Here is a 14,194-nt window from a genome sequence, read left to right on the forward strand (position 1 = left end):
TATTTTTAATTAAACGGGTTAAATTTCTCAATCTTATGATGCTAATTCCATATCGGTGTTCGTGTCGGGTTCATGATTTTTGACAAAATCATCAACTCTGAATATTGTGTGTGGTATTATTGTTTCGTCAAATCGAGTTCGAATTATATATGATTTAACCTTAATCCCAGCTATTTAATTAAATTTGCATGATCTTTTAATCTCAACTCATTGATTCTGTATCCATTTTTGGATTTTCCTTTTAATGTCTTCCAATTTAACACTTGAGTTGCCTCAAAGAGTCCATTTAGGTTAAATTTATCATCAAATTCACATATTTATAGGCAATGGGACTATTGTTTTGCATCAGTTAAATTATTTTTTTTCCTACTGTTTTTATTTTAAACGCAAAGATAAGTTAAATATGAAAGATCAAAGTTTTAAAAAGAATACCATTTATCGTTCCTTCAACAATCATCCTTTCAACCCCTCTATTTTAGTATCAAATTATTATTGATATAAAAGTAATAAATAAAAAATAATTTTTCATCATTTTGATATCTCATCAAGGGATGATAGAATGATGATTTGGCTAAAGTGGTAAGACTTTTGTTTTTGATGATATACTCTAAGATTTGAATCCCGATGCAAACAATTTTTATGAATCATCAGATTGAGATTTTTTCTTTGAGTTATTCGATTTGTACTTACGAAAAACTCATTGAAACTCTTGTACCATCGAAATTGGTCAAGAATTTGTTTCAAACATCCAATTTTAATAATAATAAAAAAAACCCAAATTATAATTGATTCTTAAATGTCACAACTCAATTCAATTTGTATAATTTCGTATTTATTATCTTTTCTAATATTAAAAAATCTAGAGGAAATCCTGTTCCTAATTAATATGATATATATTTAAATCCTTAAGGATATGATCATTTGTATGTAATAAAGATATTTCCTATTGCACAAACTCAATTTGTTTGTCAACATTATACAATATAATAAAAATAATAAATTTTGTCAAAATTGAGTAACTCATCATGAATAAAACTTGTTCGAAAAATAAAGGGACTGTTTGTGAGCGTAAAATATAATCGATGATAAGTTTAAATCAACTCGTGTTTAAATAAAAATAAAAATTCAAAATTAAACTTACAGAGAGGTTGATCATCCATCACTCAAAATCGACTATTTAAGGAAGATTAGGAACCAAAAAAAAGATTAAAAAAAAAATCAGAAAATAAAAGAGAGACCATCAGAGTAGCTTGCTATTGGCTCTCACATAAAATAAAATAAAATAAAATAAAATAAAATAAAATGGTGATCATCATACACATCTGCCAAGAATAACAAGGAAAAAGAAAGTGCCATGCTGAATACACGTTAGTAAGCACCATTGAAAGTAACACTTGGATTTTTTAAATACAGGGGGTCTTATGAGTTCATCAATTACATTGGTACCTCCCACTTCAAGATTGTATGCAGAAAAGAATCAGAAAAGGCATGAAAATCCGGGGGGGTGTGCTAAATTTTTGTTTTTGAAAACATTCAAGCATCATTTCTCCTAATACGATGGGGGTATCTCTACAATTCCAGTACAGTCAAATATATCTTCACAGGTAATTTGGGACCTTTCGTCTCTTATTCTACACTTACCAGAAGCCTACAGCCACTCACTTTTGTCCATGTAGCTATGATGGAAAAAAATTGTCCGTGTACCTAGTAAAACAGCAGCGCTTGTGTCATCTGCAAGATGATGATGATGATGATGATGATATCGTTCTGAGCGTGTAATGAAGTCATCACCCATTGCTTTTGAGCAGCCTTTGTGGAATTCATAATTTGATCACCATATTGAAGGAAATAGTCAGCCAACTTCAAAACATGTCCAGCCATTATCCCTAACTCAAAAAACACAAGCAAACAAAAAAAAGAAAATAATGTTAGAGAAATATAGGAGAACTTGTTCATAGTTTCATTGCATCACTAACCAAATAGAGAAATGTATAAGCTGAAGGAGGAAAGAATCTAGCCAATAAAATATAAACATCAATCCTCAATTTATGAACACCAGTCCATTAAAGTCTATAGATACAATCCAAGGAAGAGAGTGTTAATAAAGAAGTTCTTGAGCTCCTCTGTCATCCACAGATAGTCCTCGAAGGTTATTGTGATACCCCATACTCACTATGAGCAGTGAGTGTAGGTGGTGTATGGGGATCCAACATTGCTTGGAAGGGAGAAGTTCTTGCTTTTATAATGATTCCAACGGCTCCAATTATACCATTGACTAGTCATTTGGAGTATGGGCCTAGATGTGGCTTGGGCCTCCCTTGGGACATTACAGTTCTATTATTTCACTCGGTTCTTGAACAATATCAGCCCAACAGGGAATTTTTGAATCGGAAATACACTGATTGTGACTAACTCATGTTACTGAGACAAATAAATCAAAGCCGTGCTTTGCCAAGTCAAGTAGCTTGTACCAACTGTGGGTTCAAGATGCATTAAAGCTGCATCAGGTTTCTTCAGGTTTGCATTAGCTGATTAGTTGTTGGACCAATTCAGTCTCAGAACCACAAATTTGTAAAGCAGAATGTATCAACACAAAACCTAGGAATTTATGCTCAAACAAAATCAAGCTTAGTTAATAACTTAATGGTAGTAGAGTATAATCTGATCAAATAATCATTGAACTTAGCAAGACCCAACTAGTTAACCTTGATATTATAACAGTCGGTAGACATTTCAAGTCAAAATCAATTCATTTATTTTATACTCTAATTGACTTTGTTCTATTTGGAAAGGGAGCCACGGTTATGTACATGGATTCCAACAGATAACAGAATATGAGAATCTTATGTAGGTACAAGTTTAATTTCCTAGAAGCATTAACTATATTGATGAGTTAAGTTCCAAACATACAAGGCTAACGGAGGCAAGGGAAACAGTCTAAAGAGGTATATATTGTTGATAAGTCAATTTTATAAATAGGAACTATACAAAAACAAAAGATTCTATACAAAAAAAACACACCCTACTAACTAGAAAAGGACAAAGAACAAAAGTTAATAAAATCTACAAAACTGGAAAATTGAGGACTGTTGTGGGCAGCTATCCAACAAAAAGAGATTTAAAGGTGCATACACAGCTGTTACCAGGAAAAGTAAAGCTCTAAAGTACTAAAACCACAGTGACATGTCTTGAGATATCCTTCTCCTTATATCCTAGATGTCTGTGCAAATATCCTGGATTTAAATCAGCAAGTGCATTCAAAGATATGTCATAGACTGAGAAGTGATCAGACTCATCAATAACTTTCATTCAAAATATAAGAATTTCTCATTGTAGTATCCACTGTCCATCCTCAAGCAGAACAGAAACAAATTTTTGTTTTGATGATATGTTAAACAAAACGAAAAATAATCAAAGGAGCCACAGTAGAATATCGAATTAGTCGTTCAAACAAAAGATCCAATGGACCAGAACTTAAAAGAACTAGGGTAAGTGAAATGAGAACTTACAATAAAATCCCTAGGTCACTCCAATCTTTGCTGCATGTGAGCAATCTGGAGTAACAGGGGAGCTTCCCTTTCTGGATAATTCCTTGGATTTCGTACTACTGTCGCGCTTCTCTTTGTCAAATGTGAACTCAAGTTGTTTCTCCACAGACTTGAAAACAGCAGTTCGTTTGGGCCTTAACCTATACGGAGGAGATGCATTAAAAGCCTTAATATTAGCCTCACCAATGCTGTTACCATGACAAGTAGGACTCCCACACAAACTCCCATCTACAGAATCAGATTTCTCCAAATTGTTTTTACTTTTTTTCTGTTCATCAGAAGCATGAACAACATCCTCAACCAATTCCTCATCTGCTTTCACAACTTTACTGCGGTGCAGATGCTTTTGATCTTCTGTCCTCCTCTTTCTCAATATGGAAGGAGTATTAGGGAAGCTCTCAGCAGCCATTTTCAATATTGACTCAGGACTTTGCATGCTTAAACCACTGCTCTTCACACAAGGTGGAGTGAAGAAACTTATAGGCGACACAACTGAACTAGGGTTGTATTCATGCTGAATGCAACACAAGTTCATAAGACCCACATCCAATGGAATATAACTTTTTAACTGTGGTGGCTCATAGTATAAAGAACCATATGTTGGCGTTTCAAATGGCAAAGGTGTTCCATTAACTTTGTCTTCATCAGTTTCGCCATTGATTCTATATTTCTCAAACATTTGATCATTAATGATTCCACAATTCTCAATCTTCTGCTCGCTGTTGATTGCACAATTCTCAATCTTCTGCTCACTGTTGATTCCAGAATTCTCAAAATTTGGCAATGATCCCGAGTTGCTGCAGCTAAGATCCACATTGGATGATCCTGCCTTGCATTCTCCATATTCAGAATCAGCAGAACTATTTGGGATGGGATTTGATGAGGCACCCATATCAGGAGGCGGGGCTGAGGACACTAACTGATCCTTGCTATTTTCATTTGTCTTACAAATGTCTGTAGTTCCTGATGATGATTGGGCAGTTGAATCTGAGCCTTTATTTGAACAAACAAACAAGTTTTTGTTTGCAGAGGATCTATTTGCATCTTTAGAACCATTTTGGGGACTGTTTTTTGCGATTGGTGGAAGTTTCCCAGTAGCTAAATAGAAATCCAATTTTTTCTTCAAGGAACTGTTCCAGTGATTCTTTATAGCATTGTCAGTTCTGCAGAAAGAAAGTAAAATAGAGACTTCACTTAAAACTAATACATCAAAGCGAAACATCATTCATTGGATCTCAGTACAGGTAATAGAAACTAAAAGTTTTATTATCACTATCAACTTTGCTTCGGTTCTTATTGCCTTCAATTCTTGTTCTGAGGGATTAATTCAAAGAACAGATATGTATGACCTTTATGTCTACTTGGAACTAATTAAAATGATTTCATCCGCATTGAACATCCAATCGAGCACCAAGTAAATAACACCTTAAAATCATTCTGAAAATCCCAAAAGAAATCAACCCGAATTGTAAATAGCACCGCAAGAAAGAAGTCCCCAATGCAGATGAGCAGAGTTGTTTAAATTTACACCTTCAAACAGATAACATAAGTCCCAAAAAACATCATTCAAAAGAACAGATATGTGTGACATGACCTTTAACATCTACTCAGAACTCAATATAATGATTCATCCATATTGAACATCCAATTGACAACCAAGTAAATAACACCATAAAACATTCTGAAAATTCCAAAAGAAATCAACCCGAATTGTCAACAGTACAGCAAAAAAGAAGTCCCAATACAGATGAGAACAGTTATTTGAATTTTACACTTTCATATCGAGAATGTAAGTCCCAAAAAAATTGTGCAACAGTTTATATTTTTGGGAACCACAATAACGAGAAGCATTTGGCTGTGTGCACACATGATGGTGGGAGAGAACAAGTACACATGTTAATATTTTACCTCGTTAGGACTAATGAGATGAGATTCTATACACATAAACCTTATTAATTGGAATATTTTCTTCTTGGTCAACCTCATTAATACCTTAATTTAGCATTCAACTTCCTTGAAAAAAAAAATATAGCTCAAACAAGAACCAGTACCTTCCAGGTAGAACCCTAGCTATTTCGGCCCATTTGTTCCCATGTACCCGATGGGCTTTCATGAGAGCTAATTCTTCATCTAAAGTCCAAGCATCCTTTTTTATATCTGGATTCAAATGATTGTGCCACCTGAAGATATCAGAAACATTGCTTTCGTAAATACAAACAGAGGTTAAACCATTTATTTTTCATCATGTAGAAATCAAATTTAGAAGATCAATGTTATCAAAATAGAGACTCAGGAAATTTATTAATGATGATGATCATCATCATCATATGAAATGGGGAGAAATGACTTTGAATACCGTATTTTGAGAAATACACATGATGCACTAATGTACAACTGAAACTATAAAAACAAAAATGCTCAGCTATTCACAATCACTTAATAAAACTACCTCTCACGGCATTGTTTCCCTATACGACCAGGCAAAGACTTGGCTATCAAAGACCATTTTGTAGGCCCATATTTTGCCACCAGTTCAATGATTTTATCGTCCTCCTGCAAACCACACAAAGAACAGGAATTTTAAAGCTTGAATCAGAATATGCAAGGAAAATTATGAAAGGAAGGAAAAAGCTGGGTGCCAACCTCTTGAGTCCATGGCCCTTTTACTAGATCTGGATTAAGAACTTTCTGCCATCGATGCAGACATTGGACTTCTGATCTATCAGGAAAAAACTCAGCTGCAAAAAATTGTATCCATATATTAGGCAGGTTTCACTAATTATATAAAAGAGTATGTGTACTAAATATCACAAAGTTAACATTGGATGGTACCGCAAGTTTAATATTGTGTATCCCTCCATCTATATATTTTTTATGCTCAACCAAAATATTTCTAGGGTCACTATTCGCCTACTACTAATAAGGGCAGAGAGTGGATCCTAGATTATATCAGTCGGGACCAAAATATTTATTCTACTATTTAATTCATGACGTATCTAGTTCACCATTCTAAATTCTGAGTAAACATGTTTTCCAAACAGAATCGTTGTTACTTTAGTGCAGCATGAAAATGGCCACGTAAAAATAGAAATTCACAACAAACAGCTGCATTCGAAGAATGTAGACAACTGAAGCAGCAAAAATTTAAGAACCATTATCAAGGCACTACTGAGGAAGAGAGAGGACCTATTTTCTTCCAACTCTTCCCCTTAAAAGCTGCAACAGCATTTCTTAACGTCTCATCCTACAGAAAGTGAATATGTTGTTAGTAACACGTGCCCAGAAAGTTTAATAAAAAAAAATTGAAGCAGCATATGCAGCGCTACAATAAGTGAACACAGGTGAACATATGGCAGCGCTATAATAAGTGAATACAGGTGAACGCAAGTATGTATGAGCTACATCCATGTGATAGGACAGCAGTTTCAAAGATCTTATCAATCCACATGTATGACACAGACAAAATCGGTGGTAAACCAGTAGTTCCTGAACCATACACCTCGTAAAATATATGCAGATAAGATAAAAACTGCTTTGCATTGATCTCACACTTTCATAAGCTGGCTGACACACAGGATCGTAGGAAAACCTACTTCATCATAATATACAGAACTTCGTATAATAGTGAATACTAACCTCCTGTGCAGTCCAACCGCCCTTTGCTCGCCTAATTGGGCCAGTGGCCCTCCTGCAAGACCAAGTTTACATAATGGTCGTTAGCCAGATACTTTACTTAAAGGATAGCAACCGATGAGAATAGCCACAAAGCACCACTAATAGGCAGAGTACAGAAACACAATTAGAAAATCAATTACACACTTTCAAAGATGATTAATAAAAAGAAAAACTCTATTCTTTTTTAGAAAAGTCCATGCAAGACAGAACAAAAAATAATTATCTCAAATTTCGAGCAACAGCGCATACGACTAAAACTAAATTCAAAATTAAAGTAGTTGAATGGTTAGTACCGATTAGAAGGTGATGTTGGAGCCGGGCTACACGTCCCTGGGGACTTGAGAGTTGCACTACCACTGCCTTCGGATACAGAGGAGCTGGAAGCGGCCGTCGATTGCTTATTCTCAAGACAACACTCTTCCAATTTCACCTCAGCCATCTCATCCTTCTACAAACACAATCATCTCTAAAACCCAAAATCCTAATGAATAAAAATAGCAGTCCAAAACTAAATAAATAAATAAACAAAAAACTATATAACAAAACAAATCATAATCACCCAAAACCCTAAAAATCCCACCCGTGGCGAAGATTTACAAAACCCCACCGCCAAAGACGAAAACAGAACATAACCCAGATCTTACAATCAGTTATCAGATCAAAACCTACGAGTAAGACCAAGAATCCGATAGAAGAAACAAAGAATTTAGGATTTCTAAAGAAGACCCAAAAAATCTTTTAAAAATCAGAACTCCAGGTATTCGAGAAAATCCAAAACCGGTTCGGAAAAACACTAGAAAAAAATAAGGAAAATAAAATACAGAAGAACCGCTTTTGGAGAACAAAAAAAGAAAGAAGAAATTGTTTTGCGGAAGTAAAAAGCACCTCTGCTCGCTGAGAACTGGCGGGAATCGAAGTGGAGCTAATCGAAGAGACCGATAAATTGGAGCCTATGAAAAGCTTCCCTGGGAAAGAAAACGAGCTTTCGTTTCGAAAAATCCTCGCCCGTTGAAACAAGAGAGAGAGAGAGAAGTGACAAGAAATCTGATTGTATAATATTTATTTATTTTTAGCAGATATAAGTTAACGGATACGTAAGTAAAGCACCGACGTCTCCGTTGATTATTACCGTTATCAAATTCCTGGAAGAGGGGCCCTATCGGTTAACAGCCGTTGACGGTTCGTCAAAACGTTAGGGATCAAAGTTTGAACCTCAAACGGCACTCTCTCTCTCTCTCTGAGCTCCTTCCAAGTTCCAACCAAGCAAGGGTACCGCGTTAAATGTCGAACGTGTTTGGAGATTGTGGTTCGCGGGTAATTCTCGACCGTTGGATTGAACATTAAGGTCGGGCTTTGAGTCGGTCTTTTGGGTTCGGCAGGAAACCTTATAGCTATTAACTATAACTTTGAGTCGGTCTTTTGGTTTCGAATGTAAACTCATCTTAATTTATTTTAATTTATTATTATAATTTTTTTAAATTTTAATATAAAATATAATAAATGATTCAATTTTTTAAAATATTAAAATAATAATAATAATAACATTCTAATAATATTTTATCAACTCAACTCAGTTTAACATTCAAACGCACCCTAATAATATGAGATTATTATAGGGTTTAGGGTGTTTAATGTTTGTGTCTATTTGTTTTACATCTCTATTTCTCTTATAAACAACGGAGTCCAAACAAAAATACTAGCTAAAGAATATTTATTTTTAACCGAAAATAAATTTCATAATTTGAGAATCCAACCCAAAAAACCATAAATTAAAAAAAATATTTATAAACCGGTACGTAAAACTTACATTTTATACTTTTAATATAACATGATTTGATTTGTAAAAGATTTTATAAATTTAAATTTTGCAAATCAAATCCTATCACAACAATGATATAGATGGTGTATTCTCGTACCGGCTTATGAATAGAAAGAATCAAATTATGAAAAATTCTACTCATCATCCATATACCATACACTACACTTAATTTTTTTTTTATCATTTTTATTTTTTTCTCTTATTAAATATGTGGTGTAAGAATGATGGTGTGTGGTGTGTGAGATGATAAGTACAAAAACTGTTCAAATAATGGTGAAAGCGAGGGAGATGTATGCCCATTTATTTTTCTTTAAATTAAACTTTTACTAGAGTTATATATTAGGAACGAATACATTAGATCATCATCAATTAAATTGATTAAGAGCTTAAATGTCGATGATATCTTTGGAATTTTGTAGGATGAAGTTAAAAGGTCGCCTTGTAACTGTTGAAGTTATAGTGCTGCAAGTAGAGCTACAACCCGATGCCATCTAATTGGGTTTGGGCCCGAACCAACCCAGGACTGTTTGCGTGCCAACCCGGTCCAACCTGACCTGGTACTGTGCGGGTCGGGTCTTCGATTTTTATTTTTTATTTTTTAAATATCAATGTTGGTGACCTGTGTTAAGTTACAGCTTAATGGAATAAAAATATAGCATGCAAAACAGGTTCACTAAGATCCCAAAAGACATCAAAACAATATTGACATAAACCAAATGAAAAAAAAAATTAAAAACCAAAAGAACTAGAATATTAATCTTTCAAAAAAATAAACCAAAAGAACTAGAATATTTATTCTTCCAAAAAAGAAGTAAAGGTGCAAAGGCATGATGTGAATTAAAAAAAAGCATATGCAAAGACAAAAAAACAAGGAGCCCTTGGATGGACTTTATCCATACTACCCCTTCATTAGAACTAATAAAAAAAATGTACATAAGCCATCTATTACAAAAACTATCTAAATTACAAAAATATGAACATTAACTGATAAAGGATTGAGGAGCATCCAACAATCAAATAACATCAGCTTATCATCTCTTCCTCTATATATATCATTGTGAAAAAGTCTAACACCAAATCAATAATAGCACATCAAATCATCCAAATCAATACAAAGTGGTTTAGTTTCTCTAACAAAAGAGTGAAAATGAAAAACATACCATCATGCAAACCATAAGTCTTGAGTTACTCCTTATCAACATAAGTAAAACTTAATTTTGGATCAAACTCTAAAAAAACACATGATAATTATTAAATGATATAAAAATAAACATTATGAAAAAGTTTAATAAATATGTAAATAAGAAATAAGTTTATTACCCAATTCCGCCTCAAAGCTTTCAATATTATTTAATGAGGCACGAAGATCAATGGGTATTGGATCCCTCAACCAATTTTGTGTACAAACGAGTGTCTCGACTGTTCTCGGAGATAGTGAACTACGAAATGGGTCAAGCACCTGACCCCTTGTACTGAAGGCTGACTCAAAAGAAACAGTAGAAACGAGAATGACCATCACATCTCGTGCAACTCTTGCCAAAATAGGATACTTTACTTCATTGATCTTCCACCAATCTAAAATAACAAAATTTGGAGCTAGTGTCTCACAACCACGTTCCAAGTACTGATCAATCTCTGGTTTGTTCATCAAATTAGTTTCAATTATTTCTTGCTCATACTCAACCCAAAAACTCTGTTGAGAATCAGAATCAATCATACTAGGATCAACTGAGGAAGGAGACTCAAAATAGGAAACTCCACTTGAACTCCCATACACAACACTATATTCTTCATAAATGTCAATCATTAATTGTTTCATTTTTGCCATCATTTATTCGACTAAATTACCACCATATATTTTTTTGAACCAAAAATGCAAAAGATTAAATTTGCATCTTAGATCAAGAACAACAGCAATAAATATCATCAAGTTAGTCTTCTCGATTGATCCCCAATATTTATCATACTTAATCTTCATATTCGCTACCATATATTTCAACACTGCATCATTACTTTGACACATTTTTGACAAATGAGATTGGATACCACAAAACTCTTGGAAATATGCATTAGATGTGACATACAAAGAGTCATAAAGTCTCACAGTAGCATCATAAAAAATCTTCAAAAACTTTATCAATACTCTAACTCTCTCCCAATCACTAAAGTTTGGAGGGCTCTAGTTCACACTACGACAATAACGAAAAAAAGAATCATCATCCTTCTCCAATCGCAGAAATGGTTTTTTAAATGCTTCTGCAACTTCTAGCATTAGATAAGTCGAATTCTATCTTATGAAAACATCAAGGCATACCAATTTCGTACAACCAATTTTCTCATTCTCTATACACTTTTTGAATTTATCCATTCTTGTGAGAGATGATCTAACATACCTAACCGCATTGCGCACCCTTGTGATTAAATCATCACAATCTTTGAGCCCATCATTCACAATGAAATTCATAATATGGACACAACACCTAATGTGAATATACTTCCCTTCCAATAAATGACCTCCTACGAACTTCCTCAAATACTCAATGGCAACATCGTTTGAGGAAGCATTGTCAACTGTATCAGTAAAGATCTTGTCAATACCCCAATCTTTTAGACATGAATCTACATACTTTCCAATAGTTTCTCCTTTGTGATTAGGGATCATGCAAAAGTTTAGAATTCTTTTGTGTAGTTTCCATTCACAGTCAATAAAATGTGCAATAAGACACATATAATTTAAGTTTTGAATCGACGTCCATGTGTCAGTGGTTAAACTAACCCGCCCAACCGTCTTAAATATTTTCCTTAACTTCTCCTCCTCCATTTTAAATAGTTTAATATAGTCTCTCGCCGCTGTAGTTCGAGATAGCAATTGGAACCTTGGTTTAAGTGATCTACATATTTTCCTAAATCCCTGGGCTTCTACTATCCTAAATGGAAGCTCATCACAAATTATCATTTCAACAATTGTCATTCTTACATTTTCTGAATCAAACTTATGTGCATTTGCCGAGTTATTAACATCACTATCTCCAATTCCCTCAAGAGCCCCCTCACGACTCATAGTCTGTTGATCCGTAAGTCTAATTCCATGAGGATGTTGCTTACAAGTACCAAGATGTTGTAGCATACTTGATGTACTATGTCTTTTGGGATGACAAGAGTAAATCTTGTGACAATAATTACACTTCGCTTTTGGGTCATTTAAAGGGCATCCATCTATTTTAGTGAAATGATCCCACACTGCTGAGGGATCCTTATTTGCCCTCCTTTTACGAGGAGGGACTGAGAGACTTGTGTCATTAGACAAGTTAATATTTGAAATCATTTGTGATCAGTTTTCCAAAGGAGTATCAATCTCATTATTTTTAAATTTGTACGAGTGTCACTTTCGAAGCAATCCATATATGAGCTGACATATAATATAACATATAAAAATCAAGATATTAGAATATGAACTGCAAACTACTCTATTTTTATGATCTAAAGAAACTCAAAAAAAAAGAGAAACCACTATCAATCACGTATATTTTTCATTATACTAATATGATTAAATAAAAATTATATAATCACAAATACATTGAGACTAGGTTGACCTTTTACCTCTAAATTATATAAGAAATTCTGTACGAATTTAACATATTGATCATACCATGTGACTGCCAACTAATGGTTTTATTATACACTTGCCTATTCTGAAGTTCTGTCTCTTTTAATAATACAACTGGAGGCCTAGTTCTATCACAGATTCAACGGTTTCATAGAACTTTGTAAACTTTAGACAACAAACTATTACTACCTAGTTCTATCACAGATCGTTGAGTAGTTAAGATGAATAGATGATCAAAGAGAAACCAAGTGATGATTCAATTCTAGTGACCATTTGTTTGGGAATGGGAATGGGGAGAGGAACTGTCAGACATAACATAAAGCAATCTAGCACCAATGAATGACCACTAAAGAGATATGTTTAAAGGACAACAAAACCCATAATTCCACAAATAGATACAATGGATCAATGTTTTGAATACCGTACCGGATGGCGTACCGGTCAAGACACTGGAACGAAATATTTCGGTACCGGTACCGTTTCGTGTACCGTTTCGGGATAGTCGATATATGAATAAATTATATATATAAATATATATAACAATTATATTCTAAAATAATAGTTTATATATGAATAAATTATATATAAATACATACATACATATAAATTATAAATAGTCTAATCCAAAATTGGGGGTCAAAAAATAAACTTGTAGTTTGAAAAAATGAAAAAAAAAAAAAAACACAGGCCGAAATATCGGCCGGTACCGGCCGAAATATAGGCCGGTACAGACCGAAATTTAGGCCGAAACGGCCGGTACCGGCCGATACGGCCGGTATTTTGACCGGTACGGTATATATCTAGTACCTGTACCGGCCGGACGGCCGAAACGAAAAATTTCGGCCGTACCGGCCGATACGGTACGAAATTAAAAACAATGCAATGGATGCATGAGAGAAACAGAAAATATATACGAACAAAGAAAATGGAAAAAAGAAAAGAAAAGAAAAGAAAGAGAGAGAGAGTGGACTTTGTTGGCTTATTCTTCATCATTCAAACTGGAAACTATTTCTTGGGACAGGCACGACTCATCTCTTTCCAATAATAATATCGAGAAAACATGCAAACTTAGTTGATCTCTAAGCAGTATTTATGGAAGAAGCAATCATCTTATTCTCTTAATTTTTTATAGCTAGAATATTTTTTGGGCTGCTAACATCTTAAAGGATCTCCAAACCAATAAGATTTCCAATCTAGTAAAATCTTATGAAGCTTTAGCTACTAGATTTCTACAAATCTGATGAACAAATTGAGTTTAGAAATTCCAGGCCTCTCATCACAGACCTGCTTGAATCCCAGCAATCAGTTAATTACAGAGTCAAAATCAACACTTATATCTTATGTTTAAGAGTTGTAAAACTTCCAACTTATATATCTTGTAAGAGGAGTTAGAAGATTTGTGTAGCAATGCAACCAAAATCAACACTTCTATGGAAAATCAAACGATACCCGAACCAAAATCTAAAATATACCCAAATTGGAAAAAAAGAAAAATCAGTGGATCGACTACCGAGATCCAAACCAAAATCGAAAACTAAAGGGAGG

General features: G+C 34.1%; 1 protein-coding gene across 5 annotated transcripts; it reads right to left on the reverse strand.

Annotated features, from left to right (window-relative positions):
* Nucleotides 1–1,332: 1,332 nt before the first annotated feature.
* LOC108999016 (transcription factor MYB3R-3-like) lies at nt 1,333–8,263 on the reverse strand. 5 transcript variants are annotated; one of them, XM_035688618.1, is made up of 9 exons: nt 8,109–8,263; nt 7,517–7,671; nt 7,185–7,236; nt 6,735–6,792; nt 6,192–6,286; nt 5,998–6,101; nt 5,600–5,728; nt 3,510–4,711; nt 1,333–1,886 (listed from the first exon to the last, which is right to left on the reverse strand). In XM_035688618.1, exons 2-8 carry the CDS (start codon nt 7,660–7,662, stop codon nt 3,520–3,522), a joined length of 1,776 nt encoding a protein of 591 aa, XP_035544511.1. In that variant the 5' UTR covers nt 7,663–7,671; nt 8,109–8,263; the 3' UTR covers nt 1,333–1,886; nt 3,510–3,519. The 5 variants fall into 5 exon arrangements, with proteins under 5 accessions (XP_035544511.1, XP_018831348.1, XP_035544513.1 ...); XM_018975803.2 differs by having other exon boundaries at nt 1,333–1,890; nt 8,109–8,251; XM_035688620.1 differs by having other exon boundaries at nt 1,333–1,884; nt 7,517–7,689; nt 8,109–8,222.
* Nucleotides 8,264–14,194: the final 5,931 nt, after the last annotated feature.

This window comes from Juglans regia, chromosome 3 (assembly GCF_001411555.2).
Source record: "Juglans regia cultivar Chandler chromosome 3, Walnut 2.0, whole genome shotgun sequence".
Classification (NCBI taxonomy): Eukaryota; Viridiplantae; Streptophyta; class Magnoliopsida; order Fagales; family Juglandaceae; genus Juglans; species Juglans regia.